At 44.5% G+C, this 20,583-nt stretch overlaps 1 protein-coding gene across 1 annotated transcript; it reads right to left on the reverse strand.

Moving 5' to 3' along the window:
* Positions 1-6,017: 6,017 nt before the first annotated feature.
* On the reverse strand, positions 6,018-18,930 carry LOC141039121 (uncharacterized). Its single transcript, XM_073506428.1, has 6 exons — positions 18,865-18,930; positions 8,632-9,907; positions 8,153-8,308; positions 7,153-7,855; positions 6,612-6,837; positions 6,018-6,323 (listed from the first exon to the last, which is right to left on the reverse strand). The coding sequence occupies exons 1-6, from the start codon at positions 18,928-18,930 to the stop codon at positions 6,018-6,020; spliced, it is 2,733 nt and encodes a 910-aa protein (XP_073362529.1).
* Positions 18,931-20,583: the final 1,653 nt, after the last annotated feature.

Consider the following 20,583-nt stretch of genomic DNA (forward strand, 5'->3'; position numbering starts at 1 on the left):
TGCGCTCTTGGAATGGATGCGGTAGGATGTCCAATGGGGACAAAGGGTTGAAGCTGTACACCACTTCAAATGGAGACTTGTTCGTAGTCATGTGCCTTGCATGCTTGTAGGCGAAGTTTTTGATGGGTAAGCATTCCTCCCACTCCTTGATGTTCTTCATGAGAACGATGCGAAGAAGTGTAGATAGCGTTAGGTTGACCACCTCGGTTTGGCCATCGGTTTGAGGGTGATCTGCCAAAGAGAACATGAGCTTGATTTCAAGCTTAGTGCATAGTGTCTTCCAAAAGTAACTCAAGAACTTGACGTCACTGTCAGAGACAATTATGTTTGACACTCCATGAAGATGCGATATTTCCCTACAAAAGAGATTTGCAACATGTGAAGCATCGTCTACTCTGTTACATGGAATGAAATGTGCCATTTTAGAAAAGCGATCCAAGAATGGTAAGATTCGGACATCGCCGCTGCCCGCCGTCGATCAGAAGCGCCGATCTGCGCCGCCACGCGCAGTCTTGAGCCCATGGTCGTGACAGCACTTCCTCCTCCCATTGCGCTGTGTTTCGCTTCCCGATCTCCCACCGTTGTCATCATCGCAGAGGAAATACCACGCCATGCGCCAACGAGCGTGGGGACATGGGTGGCGGAGATCACCGATCGCGAAAACCACGAGTAAATTTGGATTGGGTCATTCCAATTTGGACGTGGGTACCTAGTAGCAATTTTCGTCCGCACCGATCGGCATATACCTCGTCGTAAAATGTTGCTCACTGACCCACGGATGCGGCGGTCAAAGCCAAGGCAACCCGGATGGCGAAGGAGCAGCAGCGTGTGGTCCGTCGACTGGCCGACATCATCTCCTTTGACGACGACTACGCCCCTCCCGTCGCCGATGCCTACATCGAAGGATAGCTGCACGGGCGACCGCAAAGGCAAGGAAGCGGCACGGAAGTGGTGATGTCCCGACGACGCTCTCCGTCTCCGATTTACTCCCCTCGTGATGATCTAAACGCTCGTATATTTGTTTACGGAGGGAATAGTATTTAGTTAGTTCAGTTTTTAACTATGTTAACGACGATGAACTAAGACTTTTGGTCCGATTGACTGTGTTTATATGCTCGTATGTTATTTAGTTTTAAGTATGGTGTTCATCAGTTCATCTATATCTGTATGATGATGAACATAGATAGTTTCTCACGTTGCATGGATAGTTTTAATAGGTGACCCATAACTGTGTGCAGACTCTGAGGAATCCAGTTGTGGACGTGGCCATATGAGGGGTGACCGGTCACTATCCGTGGACATGGCTGGGCCGGTCCGTGGATGTATAGGGGTTGGATTTGGTATATCCGGTTGTAGATACTCTAAGAGCATTGGCTGTGCGAAAAAATGCTTGTCTGGGGCCTTTTGGGCCAAAAAAAGCTTCAACAGATGTCCAATATCTGTTTGGTGCCTAATTTAATTTTTTTTAAATGCCCTAAATTTTGCTAGAAGTGATGTATATTTGTGGCACCACTGACGGCCGCCAAAAAGAAAAACGGTTGTAGCGGAAACCCATCCGCCAGTGTGAACTTCCACGTCACCGCACCGCCTCACCCTGCCTCCGTGCCGCCCGATTCCGGCCACCGGTCACTGCCACCACCACTCTGTCAGGCACCGTGAACTTTGTTGCCACCCTCGGCCCCATCCTACCCATCAGCGGCCTCCTTCGGAGCACCTTGACATCGTCAAGCTCGCAACGCAGAAGCCATGTCCTAGCGATCGCTCGTCCTCGCCGAGCTAATTGGTAAAAACATTTGGAATGTGCTTATTTTTAGAGCACCTTAACCTGATCTTGTGCATCTTGTTCTTAACAAAAGTAAATCTTCTTCCTTGCAATAGGTGCAAAGACTTGGTGAAGGAAATATGCCCTAGAGGCAATAATAAAGTTGTTATTTATATTTCCTTATATCATGATAAATGTTTATTATTCATGCTAGAATTGTATTAACCGGAAACTTAGTCCATGTGTGAATACATAGACAAAATAGAGTGTCCCTAGTATGCCTCTACTTGACTTGCTCGTTAATCAAAGATGGTTATGTTTCCTGACCATAAACATGTGTTGTCATTTGATGAACGGGATCACATCATTAGAGAATGATGTGATGGACAAGACTCATCCGTTAGCTTAGCATAATGATCGTTTAGTTTTATTGCTATTGCTTTCATCATGACTTATACATGTTCCTCTGACTATGAGATTATGCAACTCCTGAATACCGGAGGAACACCTTGTGTGCTATCAAACGTCACAACATAACTGGGTGATTATAAAGATGCTCTACAGATGTCGCCGAAGGTATTTGTTGGGTTGGCATAGATCGAGATTAGGATTTGTCACTCTGTGTGTCGGAGAGGTATCTCCGGGCCCTCTCAGTAATGCACATCACTATAAGCCTTGCAAGCAATGTGACTAATGAGTTAGTCACGGGGTGATGCATTACGGAACGAGTAAAGAGACTTGCCAGTAATGAGATTGAACTAGATATGATGATACCGACGATCGAATCTCGGGCAAGTAACATACCGATGACAAAGGGAACAATGTATGTTGTTATGCGGTTTGACCGATAAAGATCTTCGTAGAATATGTAAGAGCCAATATGAGCATCCAGATTCCGCTATTGGTTATTGACCGAAGATGTGTCTCGGTCATGTCTACATAGTTCTCAAACCCGTAGGGTCCGCACGCTTAACGTTCAATGACAATTTGTATTATGAGTTATGTGATTTGATGACCGGAGTTTGTTCGGAGTCCCGGATGAGGTCACGGACATGACGAGGAGTCTCGAAATGGTCGAGAGGTAAAGATTCATATATTTGAAGGTTGCTTTCGGACATCGGAATGGTTCCGAGTGATTCGGGCATTTTTCCGGAGTACTGGGAGGTTACCGGAACCCCCCGGGGAAAGATATGGGCCTTATGGGCCATAGGAGGGAGGCTAACCAGCCCACAAGGGGCTGGTGCGCCCCCCACAAGGGAGGAGGCTGAATTGGACTTGGGAAGGGGGCGCCACCCCCCTTTCCTTCTCCTACTCCCGCTCCCTCTCCTTCCCCTTTTCCCCCTCCGGTAGAAGGAAAAAAGGGTGGGGCCGAATCCTACTAGGACTGGAGTCCTAGTAGGACTCCCCTCTCCCTGGCGCGCCCCTTGTTGGCCGGCCTTCTCCTCCCCTCCTTTATATACGGGGGAAGGGGGCACCCCAAAGACACAACAGACAATTGTCTTAGCCGTGTGCGGTGCCCCCCCTCCACAGTTACACACCTCGGTCATTCGTCGTAGTGCTTAGGCGAAGCCCTGCATAGGTAACTTCATCATCACCGTCGCCACGCCGTCGTGCTGACGGAACTCTTCCTTGTCCTCAATTGGATCAAGAGATTGAGGGACTTCATCGAGCTGAACGTGTGTTGAACGCGGAGGTGCCGTACATTCGGTACTTGGATCGGTTGGATCGTGAAGACGTTCGACTAAATCAACCACGTTACTAAACGCTTCCGCTTTCGGTCTACGAGGGTACGTAGACACACTCTCATCGCTCATTGCTATGCTTCTCCTAGATAGATCTTGTGTGATCGTAGGTAAATTTTTGAAATACTACGTTCCCCAACACTTGGCAGCAACCCTGAACTATTTGACATCTCTGAAACACATGTCCCTAACTAGTATAGTTGGCAGCTTATCAGTATCTTTCGTAAAACAAGTCATCAAATTTCATTCTAGGACCTATCTCTTTCTTGGCTTTTTTTTATCTTTTTTCTCTCATGGAATACAATCACATATATTGTCTCATCATTATTGTCTTCTGACAAAGTGTCATCACCACCATCATACAATGGAGCATCATATAGCTCCAAGAAGTCATCAACCTTTTTCTCCTTTCGTGGCCTACTATTTGTCAGAGCCAGCTTCCTATCAACTATCTTCTTGTTCTATATTGCCTCCTATTCCTTTGCAAAAGCAATCTGTATAAACATTTGAGCTTCTGCCTTGTCAATTGAGTCAGCATCCTCACCTATAAACAAATCATCATACTCATTCTTTGAATGAACACCGTTTTCTGCCAGCTCTCTCTGCATATTCTTTTTTCATTCTTTTTGTCACAAAAATATCAATATCCTCATATCACTAGAGTCATAGACAAGAAAGCCATTGTAAATATGTTTCATTGGTTGTCCAACATCACTTTCAAAAAATCTCATCATCACTAGAGTCTGACAACAAATGACAATCATTTTCAAAAATTCCTTGATTTAACTGAATCTCTTCCTCTGCCATTGGATTAGCAGCAATCACAGAAATGTATTAACTAGCTATAACTTGGACACTGCTAGGAGCAGCAAAAGCATCATTGCTATGAACAGGAGAAGCAACAACTCGAGCAGGAACAACAGAAGCAACAATTGGAGCAGGAGTAGGAACAACAACAATTGGAGCAGGAGCAGGAACATCAACAATTGAACCAGGAGCAGAAAAACATCGGGGGTGGCTCTACATACCAAACAAGTCCCCTATAACAATGCAAAGCAATCATATGCAATGTTTGGTCTTCTTTAAGCATCTTCTGGATTGTAGCATCATTTCTTAGTTCAGTCATGGTCATCCTGTCACTTGACCAAACCTTTGATAGTAGATAAAATCGTTTCTGCATAACCCGCAGTCCAACAATTGTTCCTTCAAGTTATCATAGGTAACTGAGTCCCTAACCCATGCCTTGGGTTGTGGATGCTGAGAATCACTTTTTCCGTGCACAGTGAACCTAAGCAGCCACATGCTTTCAATCTGAAACAAACAAAATCAAGAATAGTTCAATGCAACTGTAACTGATTTTTATCTATAACTGAACTTTGACACATGTAACTGAACTTTGACACATATTACTAAATTTTTATGACACGTATAACTGAACTAGAACTGATTTCTTATGACACCTATAAACGAACTTTGACTGAAATAAGAATTTGTACTATTAAAACCCTATATTCTCTTTGATCTATCCTAAATTCTTCTCTTTTAGGCCAACCATCACTGAACTCACATCAAATCCATCAGAACCCTACCTTCATCTCTTCAACGAGCCTCTTCTATGCTAAAACCCTAAACCCTAACTTTGACCTCTCTTAAATACTTCTCTTTATGCAAAGATTCATTAAATACATATCTAATCCAATAGAAAACACAAGAATAAATCATCAAAGACCTATCTTTTTTCCAAGATTTAACATCTTTAGAAAAAGATCTTTCTTTTTTCCACCAAACCTTATAAGGAACAGTAGTACATCTGCAGCAAACCCTTCTAACCAGCACCGCCCTATCAACAACAGCAGATCGGAGAAGCAAAAAAACCAAGAAGTAAGAGAGTAAAGACGATGGATCAACAAGCACTGCCATCATGTTTGTCCTCCATAATAGAACATTGCATATATCTTCTGACAGAGGAGATGGAGAAGGAGTAGAGCATACAATCTGGACGGCGGCCGCGTTGACTCCTTCAGCGAGTTCTCCATTGCCTTGATCTCCTTGGTTGCAACACCATCGTGAAAGGAAATAATAAAGCCGTGGGAGTGCAAGCGGAGCAATGAGCTGAAGACGAAAAAAGGGCGCGGAGAAAGGTGGTGGGCGCGACACGGGAGGCCATGGTGCGGCTAGACCGGTTGTAGAGTTGGTGCGGCTCCACCGTGTGGGCGCGACGACTGGTTCTGTACGTGCTACGATACAGATAGCATTCCCTGCCATGGCGAGGGTGTGGTTCATAGATCTCAAGGTTTCGAGGAGAATTACAGAGAGAATTACAGGGAGAGGAAGGCTTGGAGAAGAAGAAGCTCAGGGGATAAGATCTCGGTTTGCTACAATCATTTCATACCTCACACCTACACACACAACGTCTATATATCTGAGTACGATGGGCCGGTCCCTCGGCCCACGGACTGAGGCCCAAGGTACAAGTCGTTGCACTCCCCCCCTCCTTAAGCAGTAGCTTGACCTCAAGCTGTAGGAAGCTCTGTCAGTGCATTGGACCACTCCCAGGTTGCCATGGACAGCGGTAGCCCTGAACATGCGATCTTGTACTGCTTGCGTGTGCGCCCTCCGACGCGCACCCACCGCGATGCCAGAACTTGCGCGGGCTTGGACGATGCGGTCAGTTGTTGTGCGTACTGAAGCTCTTCAGTTGTGCTACCGTCACCTGGTGGTGCGGCCGGCTTGAGCAAGGAGACGTGCACCACCGGGTGTATCTTGCTGGTTGCTGGTAACTGAAGGCGATAAGCGACATCCACAATTCGCTCCAAGACCTGAAAGGGACCAAAATATTTGAAACCCAGTTTGTGGTTAGTGCGACGAGCCACCGACTTTTGCATATACGACTGAAGTTTTAGATATGCCCAATTGCCTGGTTGAAAAACCTGCTCAGAGCGATGCTTGTCTTCCTGAGTTTTCATGCGCTATTGAGCGCGTTGGAGTTGATCACATATAAGTGCAGTCATGGCATTTCTCTCTGACAACCAACTGGTAAGATCTGTAGGTGTATCTGACTGTAGATTTTCAACACCTAGATGTCTTGGTTCATAACCATAGAGAACCTTGAAGGGTGTATGTCCATGAGCAGAATGAAAATTTGTATTGTACCAGTATTCAGCTTGTGAGATCCACTGTGCCCATTTCTTGGGTGCAGAATGCACCATGCACCTTAAAAATGTCTCCACACACTGATTTAACTTCTCTGTTTGACCATCAGTCTCAGGGTGGTTTGCAGTACCCATGTTCATCTTGGTGTCAGTAAGTTTGCATAGCTCCTGCCACACATTGCTAGTGAACAATGGATCTCTGTCAGTTATGAGCACTTTAGGTAGTCCATGCAACTTATAAACATTGTCCAAATATGCTTGTGCAACAGAGAGTGCAGTAAAGGGATGGCAGAGTGGTAAGAAATGACCATATTTGCTGAACTTGTCGATGACAACCAAGATTGTGTCATAGTTTTTGCTTTAGGGAAGACCACTGATGAAATCCATACTAACCATATTCCAAGCTTCTTTAGGTATGGGAAGAGGGCTAAGAAAACCTGGTTTCTTTATGTGTTCTGATTTAGCTTGTTGACAGATAGAACATGATTTGACAAACTGTTCCACTGATTGTTTGAGAGCAGGCCAGGAGAATATTGCTTTCACTCTCTGATATGTGGCTTGCACCCCTGAATGCCCACCAATGCCACTCGAGTGCAATGAGAGCAGAATTGCTTGCTGTGCTTCTTTGTTTGCTCCCAACCAAACTCTCCCCTTGTGCCTGATAATTCCTTGCTGCCAAGAAAAACCCTTGTTATTACTGCCAGTTACACTTAATTTAGTGAGCAATTCTTTTGCTTGAGGGTCTGTCAGGTAACCATCAGCTACTACTTCCAACCACTCAGGTGTGTAGTAAGACAAGGAGAATATTGTAGGTTGTGTTTCCACTCTGGAGAGAGCATCAGCAGCACCATTTTCCAACCCTTTTCTGTACACCACACTGTATTTGAGGCCCATAAGCTTTAACAGTGCTTTCTGTTGAATATGGTTGGAAATGTTTTGGTCCTGAAAGTGTATCAGACTGCGGTGATCAGTGCTGATAGTAAAGTGATCATGTTGCAGATAAGATTTCCATTTCTTCACTGCTAGCAAGATGGCCAAACACTCCTTCTCATAAGTGGACATACCCTGTGCTTTAGGACCTAGAGCTTTACTGAGGTATGCAATAGTATGCCCTTGCTGCATCAGGACTGCTCCAATCCCCATATTACTAGCATCTGTCTCTATTGTGAAGGGTTTATTGAAATCTGGCAAGGCTAACACTGGAACAATGATCAATGCAGTCTGTAGTTGCTGAAAAGCTTCTTGATTAGTGGGTGTCCACACAAACATAGTATTTTTCTTAAGTAAATCAGTCAAGCTTCTACTGATGATGCCATAGTTCTTGATGAATTTTCTGTAATATCATGTGAGCCCCAAAAATCCTCTCACTTGTTTGACAGTAGTGGGAACAGGCCAGTCTTTGACTGCTTGCACTTTAGCAGGATCTGTACTCACTCCATCCTTGCTAATAACATGGCCCAAGTATTCTAATTTCTGCTGAGCAAAGGAACACTTACTCATCTTCACATAGAGCTGGTTAGCAGCTAACAGGTCGAATACTTCCTTAAGATGCTTGAGGTGTTCCTTGAATGTAGCACTGAACACCAATATGTCATCCATAAAACAGAGCACACTTTTCCTGAGTAAGGGAGCTAACCAGTATTCATCCCAGTCTGAAAAGTAGCAGGTCCTTCAGTCACTCCAAAAGGAATAACTTTAAATTCATATAACCCATTGTGCACTTTAAAAGCAGGTTTATGCTCCTCCCCTTCCACCAATCGAATTTGGTGGTATCCCGCTCTCAAATCCAACTTGGTGAACCACATAGCTCCAGCTAACTCATCCAATAGCTCATCCACGACAGGCATGGGATACTTATGTTTCACAGTGATTGCATTAAAGTGATGACAATCAACACAGAAACGCGAGGTACCATCCTTTTTCCTGACTAATAAAATAGGAGAAGCAAATGCACTGGAGCTTAGTTCAATAATACCTTGTTGTAACATAGTAGCTATTTGTTTCTCTATCTCATTTTTCTGGATTGGATTATATCTGTAGGGTTTGACATTGACAGGCACAGCCCCAGGCAACAGAGGAATTTTGTGATCAAAACTTCTGTGTGGAGGTAGAGATGTAGGTTCTGAGAACAAATTTTTGTGTTCAGCAAGCAATTTCTGTACTTCTTCAGGCACAATTTCAGACTGAGGTGGAGTATCAGATATGTGGTAGAGCTGAATAATGTGATCAACAACATCAGTCTGCAGTAAACCTTTCAGTTCTTGTGCTGACATTTGTTTGCAATCAGTTGCAGTTTCCAGAATTCCTGTCAGTGTTACTTCTGTGTTTCTGTAACTGAATTTCATAATTTTCTTGCGCCAATCAACCCACATGGGACTCATGGTCTCCAACCAATTCATACCCAAAATGATGTCATAATTATCCAGTGGTAATGCTTTCAGAGATGTAGTAAAGCTAGTACCCTGACACCACCATTGGAGTCCCAATACTTGTTTAGTGCAGGTTAACAAGCCACCACCTGCTACTCTAACCGAAGCTGGATTGAGTTGCTCGATAGGGCACTGCAGTTTCTCCACTAATTTTTCACTGATGAAGTTATTTGAGCTACCAGAGTCAATCAAAATAAGCAGATGAGTTTTCCCTATCATGCCCTCCAACTTGATACTCTCTTTGCAAGAAGTTCCACTAACTGCTTGTATAGATAACTTCATTACAATTTCTTCTGTCTCAGACGCAGTATCACTGTCTTCCCTTGCTTGTGCCTCATCCAATTGCTCTGGAAATTGTAGTGCTGATAATAACTCCTCCGTAACATGTATTTGAATGGATGTGGGACACTTGTGACCTGGTCCAAATTTCTCTCCACATTTGAAGCACACCCCTCTGGCCCGTCTCTGAGCCCTAAGATTATCAAATTTCTCATAGAATTTCCCTTTTTCTGTTATTTTCTGATCTCCAGGAGTTGACCCAAGTAATCCTTGGTGCACATACTGTTTGTTCCTCTGCTTGAAATCTGGTTTGACTATGGGTCGAGTGGTATCTTCAGCTAGCAATGCCTCCTGTGTTTGTGCACAAGCAAATGCCACATCCACAGTTACTGGATGTTGCAATTTAACAGCTACCCGTATCTCTTGTTTCAGTCCTTCCATAAACCTTTTGACAAAAAATGTCTCATCATATGAAGGATTGTACATGAGTATCTTATGCATATGCTCCTCAAAACAATGAGCATAACCATCCATTGAACCTTCCTGTCGCAAGGCAAAGAACACATCCATTAATCTGGAATACTTATTTCTATTGAACTTAGCAAACACTGCAACACACGGCTGAGGCCAGGAGTCGATTGTGTGCTAGCTGAAGGAAATATGCCCTAGAGGCAATAATAAAGTTATTATTTATTTCCTTATTTCATGATAAATGTTTATTATTCATGCTAGAATTGTATTAACCGCAAACTTGATACATGTGTGAATACATAGACAAAACAGAATGTCACTAGTATGCCTCTACTTGACTAGCTCGTTGAATCAAAGATGGTTAAGTTTCCTAGCCATAGACATGAGTTGTCATTTGATTAACGGGATCACATCATTAGGAGAATGATGTGATTGACTTGACCCATTCCGTTAGCTTAGCACTTGATCGTTTAGTATGTTGCTATTGCTTTCTTCATGACTTATACATGTTCCTATGACTATGAGATTATGCAACTCCCGTTTACCGGAGGAACACTTTGTGTGCTACCAAACGTCACAACGTAACTGGGTGATTATAAAGGTGCTCTACAGGTGTCTCCGAAGGTACTTATTGGGTTGGCGTATTTCGAGATTAGGATTTGTCACTCCGATTGTCAGAGAGGTATCTCTGGGCCCTCTCGGTAATGCACATCACTATAAGCCTTGCAAGCAATGTGACTAATGAGTTAGTTGCGGGATGATGCATTAGGGAACGAGTAAAGAGACTTGCCGGTAACGAGATTGAACTAGGTATTGAGATACCGACGATCGAATCTCGGGCAAGTAACATACCGATGACAAAGGGAATAATGTATGTTGTTATGCGGTTTGACCGATAAAGATCTTCGTGGAATATGTGGGAGCCAATATGAGCATCCAGGTCCGCTATTGGTTATTGACCGGAGATGTGTCTCGGTCATGTCTACATAGTTCTCGAACCCGTAGGGTCCGCACGCTTAACGTTCGGTGATGATTTATATTATGAGTCATGTGTTTTGATGTACCGAAGGTAGTTCGAAGTCCCGGATGAGATCTGGGACATGACGAGGAGTCTCAAAATGGTCGAGACGTAAAGATCGATATATTGGACGACTATATTCGGACATCGGAAAGGTTCCGAGTGATTCGGGTATTTTTCGGAGTACCGGTGGAGTTACAGGAATACGGGAGTACATATGGGCCTTAGTGGGCTTTAGGGGAAAAAGAGGAGAAGCCACGAGGGCTGGCCGCGCGCCCCCCATGGGCCTAGTCCGAATTGGACTAGGGGAGGGGTTGCGCCCCCTCTTTCCTTCTCCTCCCCGTCTTCTTCCTTCCCCCTCCTAGTGGGACTAGGAAAGGGGGAGTCCTACTCCCACTAGGAGGAGGACTCCTCCTCCTGGCGCGCCCTAGAGGGCCGGCCGGCCTCCCCCCTTTCTCCTTTATATACGGGGGCAGGGGGCACCCCAAGACACACAAGTTGATCTGTTGATCTATTCCAGCCGTGTGCGATGCCCCCCTCCACCATATTCCACCTCGGTCATATCGTAGCGGTGCTTAGGCGAAGCCCTGCGTCGGTAGCAACATCATCACCGTCATCATGCCGTCGTGCTGACGGAACTCTCCCGTGAAGCTCTGCTGGATCGGAGTTTGCGGGACGTCATCGAGCTGAACATGTGCTGAACTCGGAGGTGCCGTACGTTCGGTACTTGGATCGGTCGGATCGTGAAGACGTACGACTACATCAACCGCGTTGTGCTAACGCTTCCGCTTTCGGCCTACGAGGGTACGTGGACACACTCTCCCCTCTCGTTGCTATGCATCACCATGATCCTGTGTGTGCGTAGGAATTTTTTTGAAATTACTACGTTCCCCAACAGTGGTATCAAAGCCAGGTTTTATGCGTCGATGTTATATGCACGAGTAGAACACAAGTGAGTTGTGGGCGATACAAGTCATACTGCTTACCAGCATGTCATACTTTGGTTCGGTGGTATTGTTGGATGAAGCGGCCCGGACCGACATTACGCGTACGCTTACGCGAGACTGGTTCTACCGACGTGCTTTGCACACAGGTGGCTAGTGGGTGTTAGTTTCTCCAACTTTAGTTGAACCGAGTGTGGATACGCCCGTTCCTTGAGAAGGTTAAAACAACACTAACTTGACGAACTATCGTTGTGGTTTTGATGCGTAGGTAAGAACGGTTCTTGCTCAGCCTGTAGCAGCCACGTAAAACTTGCAACAACAAAGTAGAGGACGTCTAACTTGTTTTTGCAGGGCATGTTGTGATGTGATATGGTCAAGACATGATGCTATATTTTATTGTATGAAATGGTCATGTTTTGTAACCGAGTTATCGGCAACTAGCAGGAGCCATATGGTTGTCGCTTTATTGTATGCAATAAAATCGCCCTGTAATTGCTTTACTTTATCACTAAGCGGTAGCGATAGTCGTAGAAGCAATAGTTGGCGAGACGACAATGATGCTACGATGGAGATCAAGGTGTCGCGCCGGTGACGATGGTGATCATGACGGTGCTTCGGAGATGGAGATCACAAGCACAAGATGATGATGGCCATATCATATCACTTATATTGATTGCATGTGATGTTTATCTTTTATGCATCTTATTTTGCTTAGATCGACGGTAGCATTATAAGATGATCTCTCACTAAATTTCAAGGTATAAGTGTTCTCCCTGAGTATGCACCGTTGCGAAAGTTCTTCGTGCTGAGACATCACGTGATGATTGGGTGTGATAGGCTCTACGTTCAAATACAACGGGTGCAAAACAGTTGCACACGCGGAATACTCGGGTTAAACTTGACGAGCCTAGCATATGCAGATATGGCCTCGGAACACTGAGACCGAAAGGTCGAGCGTAAATCATATAGTAGATATGATCAACATAGTGATGTTCACCATTGAAAACTACTCCATCTCACGTGATGATCGGACATGGTTTAGTTGATTTGGATCATGTGATCACTTAGATGATTAGAGGGATGTATATCTAAGTGGGAGTTCTTAAGTAATATGATTAATTGAACTTAAATTTATCATGAACTTAGTCCTGGTAGTATTAGCATATCTATGTTGTAGATCAATAGCTCGCGTTTAGCTCCCCTGTTTTATTTTGATATGTTCCTAGAGAAAACTAAGTTGAAAGATGTTAGTAGCAATGATGCGGACTTGGTCCATGATCTGAGGATTAACCTCATTGCTGCACAGAAGTATTATGTCCTTAATGCACCGCTAGGTGACATAACTATTGCAGGAGCAGATGCAGACGTTATGAACGTTTAACAAAAGCTCGGTATGATGACTACTTGATAGTTTAGTGCACCATGCTTTACGGCTTAGAATCGGGGCTTCAAAGACGTTTTTGAGACGCCACGGAGCATATGAGATGTTCCAAGAGTTGAAATTGGTATTTCATACTCATGCACATGTCGAGAGGTATGAGACCTCTGACAGTACTTTGCCTACAAGATGGAGGAGAATAGCTCAACCAGTGAGCATGTGCTCAGATTGTCTGGGTACTACAATTGCTTGAATCAAGTGGGAGTTAATCTTCCAGGTAAGATAGTAATTGACAAAGTTCTCCAGTCACTATCACCAAGTTACTAGAACTTAGTGATGAACTATAATATGCAAGGGATGACGAAAACAATTCCCAAGCTCTTCGCGATGCTAAAATCGGCGAAGGTAGAAATCAAGAAAAACATCAAGTGTTGATGGTTGACAAGACCACTAGTTTCAAGAAAAAGGGTAGAGGGAAGAAAGGGAACTTCAAGAAGAACGGCAAGTAAGTTGCTACTCAAGTGAAGAAGCCCAAGTCTGGATCTAAGCCTGAGACTAAGTGCTTCTACTGCAAAGGGACTGGTCACTGGAAGCGGAAACTACCCCAAGTAATTGGCGGATAAGAAGGATGGCAAAGTGAACAAAGGTATATTTGATATACATGTTATTGATGTGTACTTTACTAGTGTTTATAGCAACCCCTCAGTATTTGATACTGGTTCAGTTGCTAAAAGTAGTAACTCGAAACGGAAGTTGCAGAATGAACATAAACTAGTTAAGGGTGAAGTGACGATGTGTGTTGGAAGTAGTTCCAAAGATTGATATGATCATCATCGCACACTCCCTATACTTTCGGGATTAGTGTGGAACCTAAATAAATGTTATTTGGTGCTTGCATTAAGCATGAATATGATTTGATCATGTTTATTGCAATACGGTTATTCATTTGAAGTCAAAGAATAATTGTTGTTCTGTTTACATGAATAAAACCTTCAATGGTCATACACCCAAGGTGAATGGTTTATTGAATCTCGATCGTAGTGATACATATGTTCATAATATTGAAGCCAAAAGATGCAAAGTTAATAATGATAGTGCAACTTATTTGTGGCACTGCCATTTAGGTCATATTGGTGTAAAGCGCATGAAGAAAATCCACGCAGATGGACTTTTGGAATCACTTGATTATGAATCAGTTGATGCTTGCGAACCATGCCTCATGGGCAAGATGACTAAGACTCCGTTCTCCGGAACAATGGAGCGAGCTACTGACTTATTGGAAATAATACATACTGATGTATGCGATCTGATGGGTGTTGAGGCTCGCGGCGGGTATCGTTATTTTCTGACCTTCACAGATGATTTGAGCAGATATGGGTATATCTTCTTGATGAAACATAAGTCTGAAACATTTGAAAAGTTCAAAAGAATTGCAGAGTGAAGTGTAAAATCATCGTAACAAGAAAATAAAGTTTCTACAATCTGATCGCGGAGATGAATATTTGAGTACGAGTTTGGTCTTCATTTGAAACAATGTGAAATAGTTTCGCAACTCACGCCACCTGGAACACCACAGCGTAATGGTGTGTCCGAACATCGTAACCGCACTTTATTAGATATGGTGCGATCTATGATGTCTCTTACCGATTTACCACTATCGTTTTGGGGTTATGCATTAGAGACAGCTGCATTCATGTTAAAAAGGGCACCATCTAAATCTGTTGAGACGACACCAAATGAACTGTGGTTTAGCAAGAAACCTAAGCTGTCGTTTCTTAAAGTTTGGGGTTGCAATGCTTATGTGAAAAAGGTTTCATCCTGATAAGCTCAAACCCAAATCGGACAAGTGCGTCTTCATAGGATACCCAAAATGTTGGGTACACCTTCTATCACAGATCCGAAGGCAAGATCTTTGTTGCCAAGAATGGATCCTTTCTAGAGAAGGAGTTTCTCTCGAAAGAAGTGAGTGGGAGGAAAGTAAAACTTGATAAAGTAATTGTACCTCCTCCCGAATTGGAAAGTAGTTCATCACAGAAATCAGTTCCAGTGATGCTTACACCAATTAGTGAGGAAGTTAATGATGATGATCATGAAGCTTCAGATCAAGTTACTACCGAACCTCGTAGGTCAACCAGAGTACGTTCCGCACCAGAGTGGTACGGTAATCCTATTCTGGAGTTAATGTTACTTGACCATGACGAACCTACGAACTATGAGGAAGCGATGATGAGCCCAGATTCTACGAAATAGCTTGAAGCCATGAAATCTGAGATGGGATCCATATATGAGAACAAAGTATGGACTTTGGTTGACTTGCCCGATGATCGGCAAGCCATCGAGAATAAATGAATCTTCAAGAGGAAGACGGACGATGATAGTAGTGTTACTATCTAAAAAGCTCGAATTGTCGCAAAAATGTTTTCGACAAGTTCAAGGTGTTGACTACGATGAGATTTTCTACTCGTATCGATGCTTAAGTCTGTCCGAATCATGTTAGCAATTGCCGCATTTAATGAAATTTGGCAAATAGATGTCAAACCTGCTTTCCTTAATGGATTTCTTAAAGAAGAGTTGTATGTGATGCAACCAAAAGGTTTTGTCAATCCTAAAGGTGCTACCAAAGTATGCAAAGCTCCAGCGATCCATCTATGGACTGGTGCAAGCATCTCGGAGTTGGAATATACGCTTTGATGAGTTGATCAAAGCATATAGTTTATACAGACTTGCGATGAAGCCTGTATTTACAAGAAAGTGAGTGGGAGCACTACAGCATTTCTGATAAGTATATGTGAATGACATATTGTTGATCGGAAATAATGTAGAATTTTCTGTAAAGCATAAAGGAGTATTTGAAAGGACTTTTTCAAAGAAAGACCTTGGTGAAGCTACTTACATATTGAGCATCAAGATCTATAGAGATAGATCAAGACGCTTGATAAGTTTTTTCAATGAGTACATACCTTGACAAGATTTTGAAGTAGTTCAAAATGGAACAGTCAAAGAAAGAGTTCTTACCTGTGTTACAAGGTGTGAAATTGAGTAAGACTCAAAGCCCGACCACGGCAGAAGATAGAAAAAGAATGAAAGTCATTCACTATGCCTCAGCCATAGGTTCTATGAAGTATGCCATGTTGTGTACCATATCTATTGTGTACCTCACCAAGAGTTTGGCAAGAGGGTACAATAGTGATCCAGGAGTAGATCACTGGACAACGGTCAAAATTATCCTTAGTGGAATAAGGAAATATTTCTCGGTTATGGAGGTGATAAAGAGTTTGTCGTAAAAAGTTACGTCGATGCAAGCTTTGACACCGATCTGGATGACTCTAAGTCTCGATCTAGATACATATTGAAAGTGGGAGCTATTAGCTACAGTAGCTCCATACAGAGCATTGTAGACATAGAAATTTGCAAAATACTTACGGATCTGAATGTGACAGACCCGTTGACTAAAATTATCCCACAAGCAAAACATGATCACACCTTAGTACTCTTTGGGTGTTAATCACATAGCGATGTGAACTAGATTACTGACTCTAGTAAACCCTTTGGGTGTTGGTCACATGTCGATGTGAACTATGGGTGTAACCACATAAAGATGTGAACTATTGATATTAAATCACATGGCGATGTGAACTAGATTATTGACTCTTGCAAGTGGGAGACTGAAGGAAATATGCCCTAGAGGCAATAATAAAGTTATTATTTATTTCCTTATTTCATGATAAATGTTTAGTATTCATGCTAGAATTGTATTAACTGCAAACTTGATACATGTGTGAATACATAGACAAAACAGAATGTCACTAGTATGCCTCTACTTGACTAGCTCGTTGAATCAAAGATGGTTAAGTTTCCTAGCCATAGACATGAGTTGTCATTTGATTAACGGGATCACATCATTAGGAGAATGATGTGATTGACTTGACCCATTCCGTTAGCTTAGCACTTGATCGTTTAGTATGTTGCTATTGCTTTCTTCATGACTTATACATGTTCCTATGACTATGAGATTATGCAACTCCCGTTTACCGAAGGAACACTTTGTGTGCTAGCAAACGTCACAACGTAACTGGGTGATTATAAAGGTGCTCTACAGGTGTCTCCGAAGGTACTTGTTGGGTTGGCGTATTTCGAGATTAGGATTTGTCACTCCGATTGTCAGAGAGGTATCTCTGGGCCCTCTCGGTAATGCACATCACTATAAGCCTTGCAAGCAATGTGACTAATGAGTTAGTTGCGGGATGATGCATTACGGAACGAGTAAAGAGACTTGCCGGTAACGAGATTGAACTAGGTATTGAGATACCGACGATCGAATCTCGGGCAAGTAACATACCGATGACAAAGGAATAACGTATGTTGTTATGCAGTTTGACCGATAAAGATCTTCGTAGAATATGTGGGAGCCAATATGAGCATCCAGGTTCCGCTATTGGTTATTGACCGGAGATGTGTCTCGGTCATGTCTACATAGTTCTCGAACCCGTAGGTTCCGCACGCTTAACGTTCGGTGACGATTTATATTATGAGTTATGTGTTTTGATGTACCGAAGGTAGTTCGGAGTCCCGGATGAGATCGGGGACATGACGAGGAGTCTCGAAATGGTCGAGACGTAAAGATCGATATATTGGACGACTATATTCAGACATCGGAAAGGTTCCGAGTGATTCAGGTATTTTTTGGAGTACCGGTGAAGTTACGGGAATACGGGAGTACATATGGGCCTTAGTGCGCTTTAGGGGAAAAAGAGGAGAAGCCACGAGGGCTGGCCGCGCGCCCTCCGTGGGCCTAGTCCGAATTGGACTAGGGGAGGGGCTGCGCCCCCTCTTTCCTTCTCCTTCCCGTCTCCTTCCTTCCCCCTCCTAGTGGGACTAGGAAAGGGGGAGTCCTACTCCCACTAGGAGGAGGACTCCTCCTCCTGGCGCGTCCTAGAGGGCCGGCCGGCCTCCCCCCTTGCTCCTTTATATACGGGGGCAGGGGGGCACCCCAAGACACACAAGTTGATCTGTTGATCTATTCCAGCCGTGTGCGGTGCCCCCCTCCACCATATTCCACCTCGGTCATATCGTAGCGGTGCTTAGGCGAAGCCCTGCGTCGGTAGCAGCATCATCACCGTCATCACGCCGTCGTGCTGACGGAACTCTCTCGTGAAGCTCTGCTGGATCGGAGTTCGCGGGACGTCATCGAGCTGAACGTGTGCTGAACTCGGAGGTGCCGTACGTTCGGTACTTGGATCGGTCGGATCGTGAAGACGTACGACTACATCAACCGTGTTGTGCTAACGCTTCCGCTTTCGGTCTACGAGGGTACGTGGACACACTCTCCCCTCTCGTTGCTATGCATCACCATGATCCTCTGTGTGCGTAGGAATTTTTTTGAAATTACTACGTTCCCCAACAATAGCTTCATATGTCTACAACCAGAGAGCCGCATTGCCTTGAAAATGCATAGTAGCAAAGTCAACCCACGGATTTGCCTGGACAGAGTACATCTTGAAGTATTTCTCGCATTGTTGTTTCCATCACTTTGGATTATCACCATCAAATTCGGGAAAATCAGATCGAGGAATGCAAGGACTGAATCTCGAATGGGAACACTTTGCTGCTGAATTGGGCGACACTCCGTGCTCATCAAGTTCATCGGAGAATTCCTCATATGTTTGGAAGTGATTGCTGGAATGCTCACCCTGTCCTTGGACTGATCGGATGTTGCGCTGTGCCCGTATCTCGGCGCCTGCCGAATTCCCCTCATGACGCGGCACTTCCACCCTCAACCCCCCTGCGCGCTGCTATGGTTGCGGCAGAGTAGATGGTGTGGTCTGCGCCAGTTCCAGGGACGAGACGCGCTTGAGGACTCCAGTGAGGGAGCGCTTCATCTCGTCCACCGCTGCATCCAGCCCATTGTTGGCGATGAGGAGCCGACCCAGCGTTGTCTGTGTACGGTCGAGCGACGCGGTGGTGGTCTGTGCGAGCGCATCGAACGCCTTCGCCGAGGACGACGCATAGCTGTCGACGGTGGTGCACAATTCCTCGATCCCCTTGGCGTTGTGCGCCCCTGCCTCCGAAACGGCCTTGTTCTGTGCGATGGTCGCCTGAATCAACTGCTGCATCTCCGCGAGCGTCATCTCTGCTGCCGCCATGCGTGCAGAGAGCGTCGGCTTGTCGGATTTCTTGGCAGTGGTTACCGCCGGTCGTCCCAACCCAACTCAGGTACACCGAAGTGTTTTGCGCGTAATTCCCAGAGGATTCGCACCTTTCGTCAGGAATTAGGGGTCAATCGGCAGATCAGATCACCGGAAAAAAAATTGCGCGGATCTGACGAGGCTCTAGATACCAAATGCTACGATACAGATAGCATTCCCTGCCATGGCGAGGGTGTGGTTCATAGATCTCAAGGTTTTTTTGAGAGAAACATCGGCTTTATTGATCACTTAACAAAGTTACAAAGAGTCTCCCGGATACAAATCGGAACAGAATGAAAAATCACAAAGCTAGACAAATTCTTACAAGATTTAGCTAACAATTGAGCCGCTACATTAGCTTGCCGATGAACATGCTTGAACACCACAGAAACAAAGCTTTGAGAAGCAAACTTGATGTCTTCAACAACAGTACCAATGCTAGAGCGATCGCAAGATTTAGAATTCATCCTTTGCACCAGCGAAAGGCAATCCGAAGCAAAGATAACATCAGAATAGCCTTCATCACTAGCTAATTGCACAGCTCTACGTAAGGCCAAAGCCTCCGCAAGTTCAGGATCAAGTGCACCACGAAGAGGTTCAGAAACAACAGCAGTACAACACCCATCATGGTTCAACACTACCACACCAGCTCCAGACTTGTTCAGGTCAGAGAAAACAGCAGCATCCGAATGAATCAAAACCTTACCTGTCGGCGGCGGAGTCCAGAGAGGATTGGGTGAAGTCGACTCACACCTCTTGACAGATTCAGAGTTGAAAAGATGCTTCAAGATCAAGTCTGAATACGCTCGGATCTTTTCCACTGTAGTACGAATCGTTGGTGCTTCAGGAGAGTGTCGAGCATCATTTCGAGCTTCCCACAAATGCCACATAGTAACAGCCAGCACCATAGCATCGCGATCTGAAGACCTTGATAGAAAATCAAAGAGCCACATATTGGTGTCTCTAAATTCAGAACGCCGTAACACCATTCCAGTCCAGTTTTTTATTTCATCCCACACTGCTCTTGTACGCACACAGAAAAGCATGGCGTGCTCCACTGTTTCGAGCCGGCCGCAGAAGCAGCAAGACTCAGTGTCCGACACATGACGTCGTTGTAATTGAGCCCCCGAGGGAAGGCAATCATGGGCGAAACGCCAGAGCACCACCTTCATCTTGTTTGGGGCTTTGACAACCCAAATTGACTTCCAACACTTTTCTTCATT

The sequence above is a fragment of the Aegilops tauschii genome, chromosome 1, assembly GCF_002575655.3.
Source record: "Aegilops tauschii subsp. strangulata cultivar AL8/78 chromosome 1, Aet v6.0, whole genome shotgun sequence".
Classification (NCBI taxonomy): Eukaryota; Viridiplantae; Streptophyta; class Magnoliopsida; order Poales; family Poaceae; genus Aegilops; species Aegilops tauschii.

Coding starts and splice junctions, on each gene's coding strand:
- LOC141039121 (XM_073506428.1), bottom strand. CDS start 18,930: ATGAGGGGAATTCGGCAGGCGCCGAGATACGGGCACAGCGCAACATCC. Junction 6,838..7,152: donor CTCAAACAATCAGTGGAACA/GTTTGTCAAATC, acceptor ATTGTTCACTAG/CAATGTGTGGCAGGAGCTAT. Junction 6,324..6,611: donor ATGGACATACACCCTTCAAG/GTTCTCTATGGT, acceptor GGTCCCTTTCAG/GTCTTGGAGCGAATTGTGGA.